Source organism: Staurois parvus, unplaced genomic scaffold (genome assembly GCF_062004578.1).
Source record: "Staurois parvus isolate SC_StPar_1 unplaced genomic scaffold, SC_StPar_1.0 ptg000025l, whole genome shotgun sequence".
Lineage (NCBI taxonomy): Eukaryota > Metazoa > Chordata > Amphibia > Anura > Ranidae > Staurois > Staurois parvus.
The window spans coordinates 6551942-6569076 of NW_028317821.1; the positions used below are offsets into that span (position 1 = coordinate 6551942).

At 40.7% G+C, this 17135-nt stretch overlaps 1 protein-coding gene across 5 annotated transcripts in view; it reads left to right on the top strand.

Annotated features, from left to right (window-relative positions):
• Positions 1 to 17135, top strand: part of ANO4 (anoctamin 4) — a 273092-nt gene that overhangs the window by 111394 nt on the left and 144563 nt on the right. For all 5 annotated transcript variants that reach the window (XM_089694243.1, XM_089694247.1, XM_089694275.1 and 2 more), the window contains 2 exons: positions 10508 to 10708; positions 15075 to 15211. In XM_089694243.1, the coding sequence (XP_089550369.1) occupies positions 10508 to 10708; positions 15075 to 15211 (338 nt within the window). The remainder of the gene's footprint in view (positions 1 to 10507; positions 10709 to 15074; positions 15212 to 17135) is intronic.

The window sequence follows — 17135 nt, forward strand, 5'->3', positions numbered from 1 at the left end:
CTTGTTCGCTTGGCTGCTGAAAAGGCCGATGTCTCCCCCCGTTCCTGACCGCCCTCTGTTAGCTCTTCCTCACTGTACAGTGGGGCTGAGCCCACAGCATGCGATACTTCGCTTGGTGAGGGAACAGCAAAGGACAGGGGCAGGTAGAGGACACGTGATTTCAGTGGGCTTGGTCCCGGGCCATGCCAACTAACGGTTGTGTCTGACGTACCCACCGACCGTTGGCTGTAGGTGTCAGAGGTGACCTGGGAAGAGGAAGACGACCGAGCCAACCAATCAATGACGGCAGGGTTGTCGGTGGAGACACGACCGCTGGATGACACCGGGAGCACTGGCCTCTGGCTGCGAATACTGCTGCCTCGACCCCTTCCTCTGCTGCCACGTCTGCTCGCTCCTAAAACATTGCCTCCTCTGCCACTCCTCTGCATGTTGTCTGACATACTATTTAATTCAACGATTAGGTGTCCCTGAGTAACAATTCTCTGGCACTCAGTAACAATTCTGTCTGTCCCTGAGTATGAATTCTGTGGCCCTGAGTAACAATTATGTGTCTGTGCGAGTAACAATTCTGTGTCTGTGCGAGTAACAATTCTGTGTCTGTGCAAGTAACAATTTTGTGTCTGTGCGAGTAACAATTCTCTGGCACTCAGTAACAATTCTGTCTGTCCCTGAGTAACAATTCTCTGGCACTCAGTAACAATTCTGTCTGTCCCTGAGTATGAATTCTGTGGCCCTGAGTAACAATTCTGTGTCTGTGCGAGTAACAATTCTGTGTCTGTGCAAGTAACAATTTTGTGTCTGTGCGAGTAACAATTCTCTGGCACTCAGTAACAATTCTGTCTGTCCCTGAGTAACAATTCTCTGGCACTCAGTAACAATTCTGTCTGTCCCTGAGTATGAATTCTGTGGCCCTGAGTAACAATTCTGTGTCTGTGCGAGTAACAATTCTGTGTCTGTGCAAGTAACAATTTTGTGTCTGTGCGAGTAACAATTCTCTGGCACTCAGTAACAATTCTGTCTGTCCCTGAGTAACAATTCTCTGGCACTCAGTAACAATTCTGTCTGTCCCTGAGTAACAATTCTCTGGCACTCAGTAACAATTCTGTCTATCCCTGAGTATGAATTCTGTGGCCCTGAGTAACAATTCTGTGTCTGTGCGAGTAACAATTCTGTGTCTGTGCAAGTAACAATTTTGTGTCTGTGCGAGTAACAATTCTCTGGCACTCAGTAACAATTCTGTCTGTCCCTGAGTAACAATTCTCTGGCACTCAGTAACAATTCTGTCTGTCCCTGAGTAACAATTCTCTGGCACTCAGTAACAATTCTGTCTATCCCTGAGTATGAATTCTGTGGCCCTGAGTAACAATTCTGTGTCTGTGCGAGTAACAATTCTGTGTCTGTGCAAGTAACAATTTTGTGTCTGTGCGAGTAACAATTCTCTGGCACTCAGTAACAATTCTGTCTGTCCCTGAGTAACAATTCTCTGGCACTCAGTAACAATTCTGTCTGTCCCTGAGTAACAATTCTCTGGCACTCAGTAACAATTCTGTCTATCCCTGAGTATGAATTCTGTGGCCCTGAGTAACAATTCTGTGTCTGTGCGAGTAACAATTCTGTGTCTGTGCAAGTAACAATTTTGTGTCTGTGCGAGTAACAATTCTCTGGCACTCAGTAACAATTCTGTCTGTCCCTGAGTAACAATTCTCTGGCACTCAGTAACAATTCTGTCTGTCCCTGAGTAACAATTCTCTGGCACTCAGTAACAATTCTGTCTGTCCCTGAGTAACAATTCTCTGGCACTCAGTAACAATTCTGTCTGTCCCTGAGTAACAATTCTCTGGCACTCAGTAACAATTCTGTCTGTCCCTGAGTATGAATTCTGTGGCCCTGAGTAACAATTCTGTGTCTGTGCGAGTAACAATTCTGTGTCTGTGCAAGTAACAATTTTGTGTCTGTGCGAGTAACAAATCTCTGGCACTCAGTAACAATTCTGTCTGTCCCTGAGTAACAATTCTCTGGCACTCAGTAACAATTCTGTCTGTCCCTGAGTAACAATTCTCTGGCACTCAGTAACAATTCTGTCTGTCCCTGAGTATGAATTCTGTGGCCCTGAGTAACAATTCTGTGTCTGTGCGAGTAACAATTCTGTGTCTGTGCAAGTAACAATTTTGTGTCTGTGCGAGTAACAATTCTCTGGCACTCAGTAACAATTCTGTCTGTCCCTGAGTAACAATTCTCTGGCACTCAGTAACAATTCTGTCTGTCCCTGAGTAACAATTCTCTGGCACTCAGTAACAATTCTGTCTATCCCTGAGTATGAATTCTGTGGCCCTGAGTAACAATTCTGTGTCTGTGCGAGTAACAATTCTGTGTCTGTGCAAGTAACAATTTTGTGTCTGTGCGAGTAACAATTCTCTGGCACTCAGTAACAATTCTGTCTGTTCCTTGAGTAACAATTCTCTGGCACTCAGTAACAATTCTGTCTGTCCCTGAGTAACAATTCTCTGGCACTCAGTAACAATTCTGTCTGTCCCTGAGTATGAATTCTGTGGCCCTGAGTAACAATTCTGTGTCTGTGCGAGTAACAATTCTGTGTCTGTGCAAGTAACAATTTTGTGTCTGTGCGAGTAACAATTCTCTGGCACTCAGTAACAATTCTGTCTGTCCCTGAGTAACAATTCTCTGGCACTCAGTAACAATTCTGTCTGTCCCTGAGTAACAATTCTCTGGCACTCAGTAACAATTCTGTCTATCCCTGAGTATGAATTCTGTGGCCCTGAGTAACAATTCTGTGTCTGTGCGAGTAACAATTCTGTGTCTGTGCAAGTAACAATTTTGTGTCTGTGCGAGTAACAAATCTCTGGCACTCAGTAACAATTCTGTCTGTCCCTGAGTAACAATTCTCTGGCACTCAGTAACAATTCTGTCTGTCCCTGAGTAACAATTCTCTGGCACTCAGTAACAATTCTGTCTGTCCCTGAGTATGAATTCTGTGGCCCTGAGTAACAATTCTGTGTCTGTGCGAGTAACAATTCTGTGTCTGTGCAAGTAACAATTTTGTGTCTGTGCGAGTAACAATTCTCTGGCACTCAGTAACAATTCTGTCTGTCCCTGAGTAACAATTCTCTGGCACTCAGTAACAATTCTGTCTGTCCCTGAGTAACAATTCTCTGGCACTCAGTAACAATTCTGTCTGTCCCTGAGTAACAATTCTCTGGCACTCAGTAACAATTCTGTCTGTCCCTGAGTAACAATTCTCTGGCACTCAGTAACAATTCTGTCTGTCCCTGAGTAACAATTCTGTCTGTCCCTGAGAATGAATTCTGTGGCCCTGAGTAAGAATTCTCTGGCACTCAGTAACAATTCTGTCTGTCCCTGAGTAACAATTCTCTGGCACTCAGTAACAATTCTGTCTGTCCCTGAGTAAAAATTCTGTGGCCCTAATAACGTTTCTGTGGCCCTAAGTAACAATTCTCTGGCACTGAGTAACAATTCTGTCTGTCCCTGAGTATGAATTCTGTGGCCCTAACTAGCGTTTCTTTGTCCCTAAATAACGATTCTGTGGCCCTCATTAACAAGTCTGTGTCCCTGAGTAATGGTTCTCTGTCCCTAAGTAACTTCTCTCTGTCCCCAATTCTCGTTTCTGTGGCCCTAACTCTGTCCCTGTCCCTAGTACAGAGCGGTCTGCCTCTGTTCAATGACTGCAGGCAAATGAAGATTTCCAAAATGGCCGCTATATATACCTCGACCATTACACAGTGCTGGCTGGCTGGCTGCTGATTGGCTGATGCGATCACATGTCGTTGAGGAATGCATTATGGGGCAGCGCGCCTTGTCTGCGCGCCTTCCCCGACATCCCCGCTCCGTCGCCGCACATGTCAGCCGCCATTTTCGGAAAAATTTCGATTCGCGCGTCCGAATTAGGCTGTTTTTCGGATTCGGCACGAATCGAAATTTTTCCGATATTCGACTCGAATTCCACTTCGGATACTTCGATTCGCTCATCTCTAATATATATATATATATATATATACATATACTGTATGTTGAAATACGTTTTTATTACAAATTATTTGAAAAATATTTTTAAAAATACATTTCAAATATACTGTATGTCTTTAAAAATACAAATATAGATATATTTTTTTAAATAAATTCTTCAGATTTTTCTCATCCATGTCTTTGTGGACCTTGCTTTGTGCACTGATGCACAGTCATGTTGGAACAAGAAGGGGCCATCCCCAAACTGTTCCCACAAAGCTGGGAGCATGAAATTGCCCAAAATGTCTTGGTATGCTGACGCCTTAAGAGTTCCCTTCACTGGAACTAAGAGGCCAAGCCCAACCCCTGAAAAACAACCCCACACTATAATCCCCCTTCCACCAAACTTTACACTTGGCACAATGCAGTCAGACAAGTACTGTTCACCTGGCAACCGCCAAATCCAGACACATACATTGGATTGCCAGACAGAGAAGTGCGATTCGTCACTCCAGAGAACACGTCTCCACTGCTCTAGAGTCCAGAGGTGGTGTGCTTTACACCACTGCATGCCTAGGTGCTTGATTTTATACACTTGTGGCAATGGAGGTGATTGGAACACCTGAATCCAGTGATTTGGACGGTTGTCTCAATTCTTTTGGCAGTATAGTGTATGTCCATCTATGCTGTATGTGAGATGTAGTAATCAGATCACCTTTTTTTTTATTAAAGTACATTAGCATACACTAGTGTACTCAGCAGGCATCTCAGGACAAGAATTAATTTGAGAACAATGGGTACCAGCCAGGAAGGTCCAGCTTAGACAAACAACATTTCTTCTCAGACACTGGGGGGTTTATTTACTAAAGCTGGAGAGTCCAAAATCGTCTGATTTTGCATAGAAACCAATCAGCTTCTAACCTCAGCTTGTTCAATGAAGCTTTGGCAATGAAACCTGGAAGCTGATTGGTTTCTATGCAGAAGGGAGTCTGATTTTGGACTCTCCAGCTTTAGTAAATAAACCCCATGATGTCTGGGAAACGTGTCACAATCTGATAATGTCTTTTATGAAAACCAGGAATTCCCATATGTAAGAATCTGAACCTCCACTTTTTTCCTTGGTCTAACTGTATATTCTTGCCTGTCAGGAATACTTGTGTATGCTGTTTTTGACTTGTGTTCTCTTCCTGTCAAAGCAGATAATTTAGTCTAGTATCAAGCTGTAAGGGTCTGACAAAGGCTGGCTCAGGGCTCATATGTGACTTTCCAACAGCCTGCTGAAAGAGGGTGAAGCTGTCAGTTAACAAACTCTTTACTTTTATTTCCAATAATCTTGATTGTTGTAATGTTTTTTTCAATGTCAACATTGAGCTAAGGTAGGGAACACCCTTACAGACTGATTTTCAGCCTGACATTTCTGCCCTGACATGGAAAATATACAATTTAGTAGTGGGAATTCAAATTATTACAGATGCCCAGTGATAACTAGTTCTCTTTATAAATCTCATTTGTTGCCCAGACCCTAAAATTGCCAGTAGTGACTTGGTTATGAGGGTTCCTCGAAGTATGCATCACCATAGTTATATGATTTTCTAAAAATAGTGGCAACAAAAATCCACCAGTAATTTTTTATTACGACTATATTGATTTGATCATATTCAGATGCATTAACTGCATTACAAACAAGAACAACTCACTATGTTGTTCTGGTAATGGCTTTAATTTATCCAGATTGTCAGACAGAGAACTTATCTATATTAGTCTCATACTTGTCTCTGACAGAAAGGATAAACATTAACAGTTTAAATTAAATCAAGCAAATTACGTATTTGAGAGTTCTTTGAAAAGACGAGCAGCAAAGATTGGAGTATATTCAACAATATTGTTGTTTTCTTGAAGTGCATTTTTCAGCTAAAATATTTTTTTTTCAGTTTTTGGATAGTATGGGGAAGGCATAAGAGATTTTTAGAGGGAGATTACCTCTCACTTTCTGTGTAGCCACATGGTAAGCAAAGGATGAGAAAGCTCCCCAAAAGAGAGCAATAAAATACGGTAAGATTTCACATCCATGTTAAAGGTGGCCATACACTAGTAGACATTTGTTCAGTATTTTTCTTTTTAAGAACATTTATGCGAATGGGGGAATAACTGCCACTGAACTAATGATAGGTATTGCCGACTATAGCATGTGGCACTGATCGTTCTGGAAAAACCTAACGGGTTGGCTGTACAAATGTCAGTTGATAGATTGACTGGTGCACAACCAACTAGCCCATACATGGATTGAAATTTGACCTTCCCTGCTGAACCGGACAAAATTTGATCAATGTATGGACTGTTTTAGATATATGTTAACCCTAACCTTTTAAAGCAACCCATCCAGTTTAAAATAGAAATGAAAAGCAAAACGTTTGTGTAATAGATATATATTATATATAAATAGTTATCACATAATCTCTGCCCTCAGCTGCGTAAGAGGCTTGGAGAGGTGGGGGTAGAGAAACAGCAGTACACTGCGCTTCCCAGTGAATGGCTGTGCAGGGGGGGGGGGGGGCTGTGTTAGCACAAGTCTGATCATTTGAAAGAAAAACAGGCCAGACGACCATGCTGGGATGTATGAGCTTCTATGTCTAACGTGGTCGGTTTGAAATGGGGAAGCAGGGGGACTGGCAGGAACACCAGATAAGGTAGAAATGCAGAGAGAATAGGATTCTTTTTTTTAACACAAGTACATGATACAACAGACATACTGTACATCAGGAAAATGAAATGATGGAGTAACATACACTGTAAAAGCAAACAAAGTTTGGAACTATTTTCAGATTTATCGACTTATCATATGTACCATGAATTTTCAGATGATTTTTAATACAACTTTTCATACAAATATTTGTTTGAAGATCTACTAGTGTATGACCAATGTAGCTCTGTTTTTTGTGAAAAAACAATCCCCAGTGGGTAAAGGAACTTGTTTCTGTTTTCCTGTTCTGAAGCAGAAGCTGTTTGCTTCACTTTGTCCTTTTCAGGCTGATTCCAGAATGGAATGGCCTGTGTTCCTTTTTTAACCCTTTGAGGACCATAAGATTATGGAACGCCAAAAGAATCAATTTTTTTGTTTTTAAAGTTCGTACACTTCAGTTGCTGTAACTAAGCCATTTCATGAAATAATTGGCAAAAAGCTAGATCCATTTGTTGATAAGAACTAATATTTTGACTCAAACCAAAAAAAAAAAAAAGTATTTTAAGTTCTTAATCAGATGATACAGGCAATTAAAAACATGGGACAAATACATCCCTTGGTCCTCAAAGGGTTAACGATTAGCTTGTCTTAACTCTTACCTTATAATGCTGGTGACTCTGGGCTCCTAATGTTAGAATTATCATAAAGACAAAACTGAGATCTGTGATATGAGGCAAGGGGAATATCACTTTGGATTCAAACAATTTTCACCAATGATTCACACATTTTTCCAGATGAATCCAATTGAAAATGGTATAAATCGTTAATTCTTGGATGAAAGTTGTGTGAATCTTTGGTGAAAACACTGGTACTGTAAATAGCCCCCTTAGAGTCTGGAAGTTAAAGTTAACCTGATTGCAGCGTAAAAGTTTTTTCTTATTATTAATGGCCATAAAATGCCGAAACTGGCACTAAGAGAAAATCAGATGACTTGGGGCTATCCTGAAGGGGGAGAAGGGAAAGGGTGTAATATCATATAGTTTTTATTCTTGCATTTGATATCAGATGAGGTTGAGATATTTAAAAAAGGACAGGCTTAATGAAACACTTGGTCTGTTTTTGCCAACATTTTTCTTTCTTTAATGTTTCTATAGGAGTCAGGCAGATGTGTGTTTGCCTGTCATTCTCCTGGACTCATTTACCCATCTGTGGGCACCCTGAGCTGATTTTTGTTTGCTACTGTTGAGGTATGCCAAAAGAAAAACTAAGGATGCTTGCTAGTATATTATAAATTCATAGTAGATATATGGATGGTCATGGTAAGCAATAGTCTGCTGCAGTGCACACTAAATCTTATGATGGAAACTATAACCTTGCTGGAGACTGCAATTCAAAGCTCATTGTCAGCAGCTTTTCTTGTTATACTGGCATTAATTGAAGCTTTGCACAGTAAAATACTGCCTGGGAAATCTATATACCTCTGTGGAGAATGAGATTGAGTTTGTTATGATGCCAGAATATCAGTATATTCTTCATAGTATATCAATACTTTTGCCTGTAATACAAGGTTGGGAGAAAAAAAAAACAAATATTTTGGAACTGACCTTAAAACTTGCAATATTCAGTACTTTCTTGATAATATATTATAACCTAGATGTGATACCCGTGGATCAGAACCCGGAATGAGGGTACTGCATATACAGTATTTAGTGGTTGCCTGGATTATTTTTAAAAAATTTATTTTTTCCCAGAACAACAGCACACCACAGGAGGTGTAAAACTTGACATAAAGGTATAGGCTTGAGCAACTCTCTAGTATGAAACTAGTGAACTTGATACATGCAGATGTTATATATACAACATATTTTGAAAGTCATTTTGGTTTTTTTTCATTTAAAGTTGAATTCCAGGTATGGATTTTTTTGCATATTTACATTGGTCCAGCTTGGACCAGTATAATTAAGCCATCCTCATCCATTCAGAAAATGTATTGCAAAAATTGAGAAAAATGCAGGATATCTGTGAATTGCAACCGTGCCAAGTGAGAAAACCCCTGTGCTCATTATACAATAGGGCAGCTGCTCAGCATGGGATCCAGAAAACAGCAGCACTCAATGTAGCTCTAGTAACTACCAGAGTGATTTCCACATTCACAGCTGCCCCATAGGTATGCCTAATGTGTACCTACATTGGCCCAAGCGGGACCAATGTAACTATGCAAAAAAAAACAAAGGACTTTAGCTTTAAATAAAAAGCAAGGAAATGGTGACGAGTTCAGGTTTTAGGTTTTTCATGAGCTTTGCTGGAAGGATTCTCACAAAAACACACTGAAAAGAAGTGAATTATAAATTACATCAGTCTATATTGTGCGTATATCTTTCCTAATGTAAAGAATATCTACTGTATATTAGAATTGTATCCGGGACTGTGGCTCTTAACTGCTGTGGAACTTCTTCCTGTATTATTACTGTATTTTACTGCTGCAATGTGGACAGGGTTGAACTGAATATTCATTGATGCAGAAGTGTAGCAACCATTCTAAGGAGACCACTTTGCAATGTTCATCTTTGAAATGTCTTAAATGCATGGGACGGCCATCTTGGCTGGTTCTGATTCAATCCTGGAGGTCATTGGCTGATACAACAGAGCAAGAAGAAGTGGGTCTGCAGGCTGTTGAGAAAAAAGGGGAGGGGACTGTCTGGAAGTAAGCAGATATGTGGGGAAAAGACTGGGCTGCTGCTGGTGGCTAAAAGGAACCCTGCCATAACTGACCACAGTCAGAAGAAGCAAAGAGAATACTCACTTTGCCTCAGAGATTGGATACTTTCTCCCTGGGAGGGTGTGAGGTGTGATTTGGGTGCCTGGTGAGATAAGACTGTACTGGAGAGCACTCCTACAGCTTGTGAGGAAGGAAAGGAGGGACTGTCTCAGTAGGATTGAAAGAGAGAGGTCACAGCAACTTCTATCCCTGTCTGAGAACTTGAATTGAACCATGTGTCCAGATACAGTACCCAGAGGAGGGCACCGTGGGTCTGGTAAGAGACAAACATTGTACAGGTTCATCTTTTATCTGCTTGGTATTTTCTTCAGGGGTGCCAACTTTGCCAGACAGCATATTATTCATTAATCACTGGCCAGTGGGATAAAACGAGGACTGTTATAGCAAGTTAGGACTGTCTTTCAGCTCTGTTAATTACTGTTATTCAGAATACTGCAGGTTTTTAACATCTGTCAGAGTAATATTAGTGTCTTATTGATTATCTGTATAAGTACACTTGCTAATACTCTCTCCTTAAGGTGTGTCAGTGTCAGATGAGCAAGTTGTTTCATCTTCAGGTGTGCAGAGAAATTACATTACAATTCAGCAACTCCTCTGGGGTTAGCGCTACAGAATAAAGCTCTTCGACGCGCATGAACTCACAGAGTCTGTCATTGCTCCAAACTCAGTACACCTTTCTGTTATCATATCAAAGTTAAGTGAGGTTTGACCACAATGTACACCTTAGTGCCAAATACTACATTGTAGCTTGTAGGAGTGAGCAAATAGAACCACAAAGTTTTTTTCCTAAATGCTATTAAAGTAAATGTAAACACTAACTGTATGATATTTAGTTTTATAAACTGTGTATTGTAAGAAACTGCAGTGTTTTTTTTTTAAATGCCATTCTCTGTACTGCTAGAAAAGTTAGAATAAATCAATTCCACTCAAAAGCAGCTTTATGCTTTTTAATTTTGTGCACAAATGATCTTATTTTACACAAAATAACCCTGCTACATTTTCATAAAGATCTCCCATTGTACCTTATCTCCTTGCTTGCCATACATACTGTATATTTTCTTTTCTAGGAATAAGCATATCCATTCATGGGTCTAAAAACCAAGTGCAGATTCATCAAAGGAAAAGTGTGGAGAGTCAGTCCGTGCCGAACGATCACATTGTCGTCAGACATTCCTCACTACCGCCTCTCCGAAGGTCAATAAGGATGGAGGCTTCTTCTTCTGGCAAGTGTGCACTATCAAATGGAAACACTGAGATTCATTATCCAGGTACAGACTGTTCCTCCAATACTGTACATAAGGGCATAAGAAATGAAAAGGTAATAATGGCTTTAGAGCAGTGTCTCTCAACCTTTTTTCAGTCAAGACACCCTTTAAAATTATGAACAATCTGGAGGCACCTCATTCTAAAATGTAAAAAAACGAAACTAATAGTTTTACCTATCGCACCAGAATCCACACACATAGGACACCCAACGTTAGTGGTGATTTATTCTTACAATGCAAATACACCTTTGCACACTTGCACTGACCAGTATTCAAGCGTTTCTCTCATCCATCAGTCAGCTAAAGTGACACCAATGCTGACAGAGAAGGGCAGTGAAGAGGCAAACAAAGTTGCTGTTCAGGCGCCCACCTTGCTCCTTATCAACCAATGACATCATCATTTGTTAGGAGATAAGAGGCTGACCTGCACAGTGCCCAAGGTTGTAATGTTGCACAATGAACACCTGAGGCTTTGTATAACAAAAAAGCAGACTTGATCCACCCTCTGGCTGTTGCACAATTTTTGGCAATTTTTAGGCATTTTGCCAAGGTACCTCTGAAGAATCCAGAAGGCACCCAAGGGTGACACCCTGGTTGAAAAAGGTTGTTTCAGATGATCGGTCAGAGTCTTAAGTGGCATTTTCAACTTTCAGTTCTACCTGTTGGTATACAAATATACTAGTGTACACTTTTCATTTTCTCACATATAAATGCAATAAAAGTACCACTATTAGATATACAGACAGACATTATATACCTTCCACTAGGCCCTAGTGCCAAATCTAATACTAGACAATTTTGTTATATCTTTTTATTTTTATAACAGTTACTAGCATAGAAGCTCCCTTGGTACTTGCATAAAAGTTTGCCAGTGGATTCCACTCTAGATTTACCTTAACTCTTACTTGCCATTACACCTTTTTAGCTGCCTTGTCTTTCAGAGCGACATTGATTGATTTACTAAGGAGTAAATAATTTCCTAAAGTAAGTTTTCATATATAAAACATATATATATATATATATATATATATATATATATATATATATATATATACACCATGGCCAAAAGTAAATGGACAGCCCATCAAATATTTGAGACCAAGTACACAATGCGAAGTTCATAACAATATGGTCAGACACATCTGCTGTGGATGGATTTATGTGGCCTCACAAAATCCTGACCTAAACCTCTTGGTTAAATTGTAATGTCAACAGTGAGTCATATCTTTTCATCCAACATCAGTACCTGGCCTCAATAATTTCAAGGACCATATCATTGGAAAGCTTTGCAATTCAACATTCTGGATGCACAGACCAAAAAAACTTGGTCTGTAGGCTGCCTCATATATCTCACCTGCAAAGCCAGACTCTCCTTTATGTGATGGATTTCCAGCCCAGGGTTAGAGTTTGGAAAACCTTTTCTCTCAAAGCCATGGCAAGTTCCCACAATGGATGCCAGCCTTTTGGGCTGGGGAGGAGACTTGGATGCTGTCTTTGTGTAGGGGACTTGTTGTTTTAATAAGCTTAATTTTACATCATCATTCTGGAACTCAGGGCAATTCAGTTGTCACTTCAATCGGCTACAAGGTCACTAGGCTACAAGGTCACTAAACAAAAATTTCATCAGACAATGCCACAACAGTGGCCTACATTAGTCATGAGGGAGACATCGAAAGTTGAACTGCTCAATGAGAAGCAGACTTGCTTCCGACTTAGAAAGAGATGCACATTCTGGCCCTCTTCAACATCCACATTTCAAGCATGGACGGTTGGTGGGTGGATTTCCTCAGTCAACAGCACCTTGATCCTAAGGAATAGGCTCTCCAGACATGGATTGTCGGGCATTCAGGTTCAACAACAAGCTGGACAGATTCATCCCCAAGACCAGGAACCCTTAGGCCTTTGCAGTGAATGCCCTCCATGGGATCAGTTCAACCTTATCTCCACCTTTCCCCCTTTACAGCTTCTCCCTTGTCTGTTCCACAGAATCAAGACTGAGGGCATTCCACTGATCCTCATTGCACTCAACTGGCCTAGGAGGACATGGTACATAATCAGACTCCCTGAGCCTTTCTGAATCAACCAGACCTTCTGTTCCAGGAGCCGGTCCGTCATCCAAAAAACACCTTACACGATTCCACAATTTAAAAATAATAAAATGTGAATAATACCACATTTTAAAAATAAACTATTTAAAATATGAGGTCAAGGGCAGCCAGCAGGGTCACAGTAGGGGAATTGCTGTGCTGAATCTGAAAAAAGTAACCAGCAGAGAGGTGCAAATGAGTTGTGTAGTATTTAAAACAATCTATTGTTTGGAGAGAGCTTCATGGAATGGTTTTCCATGGCCGAGTGGCTGCATCCAAGCCTTACATCACTAAGTGCAATTGCAAAGCGTTGCATGCAGTGGTGTAAAGTGTGCCGTTACTGGACTCTAGAGCAGTGGAGATGTGTTCTCTGGAGTAACAAATCACGCTTCTCTGTCTGGCAATCCGATGAACGTGTCCGTGTTTGGCAGTTGCCAGGAGAACGGTAATTGCCTGACTGCATTGTGCCAAGTGTAAAGTTTGGTGGAGGAGGGATTATGGTGTGGGGTTGTTTTTCAGGGGTTGGGCTTGGCCCCTTAGTTCCAGTAAAGGGAACTCTTGAGGCATCAGCGTACCAAGTCATTTTGGACTGTTTCATGCTCCCAACTTTGTAGGAACAGTTTGAGGATGGCCCCTTCCTGTTCAAACATGACTGTGTACCAGTGCACAAAGCAAAGTCCATAAAAACAAGGATGAGCAAGTCTGGGGTGGAGGAATGTGACAGGCCTGAACCTCAACACTGTAGAACACTTTTGGGATGAATTAAAGAGGAGACTGGGAGCCAGGCCTTCTCGTCTGACATCAGTGCCTGACCTCACAAATGCACTTCTGGAAGAATGGTCAAATATTCCCATAGACACACTCCTAAACCTTGTGGACAGCCTTCCCAGAAGAGTTGAAGCTGTTATAGCTGCAAAGGGTGAGCCAACTCAATATTGAACCCTACGGACTAAGATTGGGATGCCATTAAAGTTCACGTGCATGTAAAGCAAGCGTTATATATATATATTTATTTTTAAAGAAGGGTGTTTAATTATTGAAATTATTATTGTAAACTGTCATCAGCTTTTGTCTTCTACTGTAGGTACAAACAATTACAATATTTTTTGGGCTGTGCTAGAAATGGCTGTCTCCTAAAATGGTTTTATCAGCAACATTTCAGTAAATTCATGTCACAATATGTGTCACAATACCATTCAGCGACAAACAGTTCAATTGTTAATGAAAGTTCTACCTTTTATTATTAAAATAGCAGTTCTTGAGCTTTAACCAAGTGACTTTTGCCAGAGGTGTGGGAAGGACGTAAAGTTTTGGTCCCATTCGACTTTTTTCCTCCCCTGGATGCCTATGCATCAAGGGAGGAAAAAGCTACATTTAAAAACGTGCCTAAAGCTGAGTCTTTCAAACACGTTTAGGTGCAGCAAGCGCTTCGGTGTTCATTCACTCCATTGTCCAGAATATTAATTTAGTCTGGCTATTGGAATGAATTAAATGCTCAAGCGCATGACGCGCTTTAGACATGTTTACACATGCTTCGGTGCATCAAGCATTTTGTGATGCTGGAAAGCTCTTCTCCTGAATGCTCTGGCCTAGGGTTTTATTTTTCCTCTAAATGCCCCTGCCTGTAAATGACTGTAAACGCCTATGTGTGCATGGACACATAGGCTGCCCCTGAGGGAATTAAGAGGCAGAAAAAAAATGCATAACACCTCTAAAAGCGGCAGGGCCTTACTCTTTGTAGCAAGTGCAAGGAGATGTGTATATAAACAGTAGTAAAAGTAAAGTAAAGTAGAAACTGAATGTGAATAATGTCTTAACAAATATGGCTATCTTATTATGGAAAGATAATATCACATGAAGGCATTGTTAATGGGACTACTGTGATCTCTCAATGCTAATAAATATCTACACATTACTTAGCACGTATGTACCATTAAACAATTTGAGGTTGATTTACTAAAACTGCACAGTGAAAAATCTGGTGCAGCTTTGCATAGAAACAAATCAGCTTCCAGGTCTTATTGTCAAAGCTTAATTGAACAAGCTGAAGTTAGAAGCTGATTGGCTACCATGCACAGCTGCACCACATTTTGCACTCTCCAGTTTTAGAAAATCAACCCTCTTATTTTATGCTTGGTCCTCTTTAAAGAGAATTTGAGAACAGGTGATTCTGGATGCCTATTGGAGTGCAGAGAGTGATGCATTATGTATGTTGTTTATTTAATTACTTTCAGTTTAAGTTGTTTATTTCTAAAGAATCGATTGTGTTTACTTAATTCCAGGAGTTAAGGACATAAATATATTCTTTGACGACATGGAAGCGGCAAACAGTCCCTCAAAAGATGATGACTCTTTGCTGCATGCTGGTAATTTGACAAGCATGTCTGATGAAGTCAGCAGATTAGATGCGGAGGGAGAGGTAAGAAGCAGCTCAGTTTACTGTGAATGATGATCTATGTGACTCTGATTTCCTTCATTAAACAGGTCCTGAGCTATTCCAATAAGTGCTCACATATACTGTCATATACACATCCCAAGATTTCAGGTATTTAATACTGCAAAATATCAGCCTCTGTTATGTATTTGTTTAGGCCAGGGGTCTCCAAACTTTTCAGTACAAGGGCCACATCAATTATTTTACAAATAATCACAGGCTGAAAAATAAAAATCAGTTTTATAAATTAACTAATCAACTTTAAATTAATGAATACGCTTTACTTGGAGTTTTTTTGCAATCGGCATATAGTTTAGAAAAAAAGAACAAAAACTTTGGTAAAATAAAGCAAAGTAATTCCAAATAAACCTGAACTCATCAGAGCCTCCCTACATCAGAGTCCCTATCAATGTCCCGCTTTTATCAGAGTTCCCTATACATCAGAGTTCCCCCCTTACATCCGGATCCCCATAATAGTCCCCTCTTACATATGGGTCCCCTCTTACATTCCCCTCCCAGCGGATATAGTATTGTCCTTCTGTAATTCACTAACCAGGTGTCACAACATTTGTCCTGTGCCACCATCTTGGTGCACTCAGTCTTAGTCCAGCTGCTTCTTCTGGGTTCAGGCAGCCAGTACGCCAATGGCATGCGCCAGTTTCACCCACCTATCACTCTGTGAATGGGCTCCCACAGCCTTCTGGGATATGTGAAAGGGATATCCCAGGGGTTGCAGGTGTAGGACATGGTGGCGGGGGGCGAAGCCACAGAAAAGAAAGTTTAAAAAAAAAATAAGCCCCCCCCAAAAAAGTTGTTTAGATAGTGGAGGGGGTGACTGAGGCAGTGGCTCAAAGTGACACTTACCTGCTCTGTGCCATGGTTTGGCACAGAGCAGCTTCTTCTTGTCTTCTTCTCGTGTCCCCCACTGGTGCTCCTGGCCCTTTCCTCCTACCAAGTGCCTCCACAGCAAGCAGCTTGGTTGGTGTTTTTGTGCTTTCAAGCACTGTGTGATATATAGTAAGGTTTTTATATTTTAGCACTAACATATGCTAACAAATATATAGTGTAACATAGTGATGTGTTGTGCTGACATGTGTTAATATTTTTTAAAATTTTAATCCTGCTATTCATAGAAGGTACATGGGACTATAAATATTGATTGATTATGAGTGTGTCCAAAATGTGGCTTCTACATTAGGTTGTGTAATTGCCCAGTTCCAAAATAATGATATCCAGTATATGGATGGTTGTCAACTTTGTTAGACACATGCTTCACTTCTTCACTGCTACCAAATTTTTCAGTTTGCTATGTATCACTATGATAAATTATTGATATTGAATGGTTATCAGACCTCAGATAAGGAAACAAGAACATTACAAAATGTTATCTTGACAAGATAACACTTCCCAGAAATATTTTGTTTGTGGTGTTTTACACATAGAACAAAAGCCCACTATGTATAATCTGCAAGCACTAACAAGGGCTTCTAGGACACTAAGGGCCCTTTCACACAGGTGGACTGATTGGATCCACCTGTCTGTTTTTCACTCATTCTTCTCTATGGGGAGGTAGATGTAAATGGACCCATGTCCATTTACACCCGTCTGCATCCAATCCAATCTTCTAAAACAGACGAATGGGGGATCCGGGTCAGATTGGATGACCGTCAGATGTAAATGGACATGTGGTCCATTTACATCTGACCACCCCATAGAGAACAACGGGCTGTGCCCGTGTCTACTCTGTCATCCACCTGCTCAGAGGGAAACAGCGGACAGATCCCCTGCTGAGCAGGCGGATCCAGTTGGTGGAGTCTACCCGTTTGAATGTGTTCTAAGGAGCTGACTTATAAAAAAGATTCGCATTGAGAATGTCTTAACATTCTTGCTAACATAACAAATAATTCCC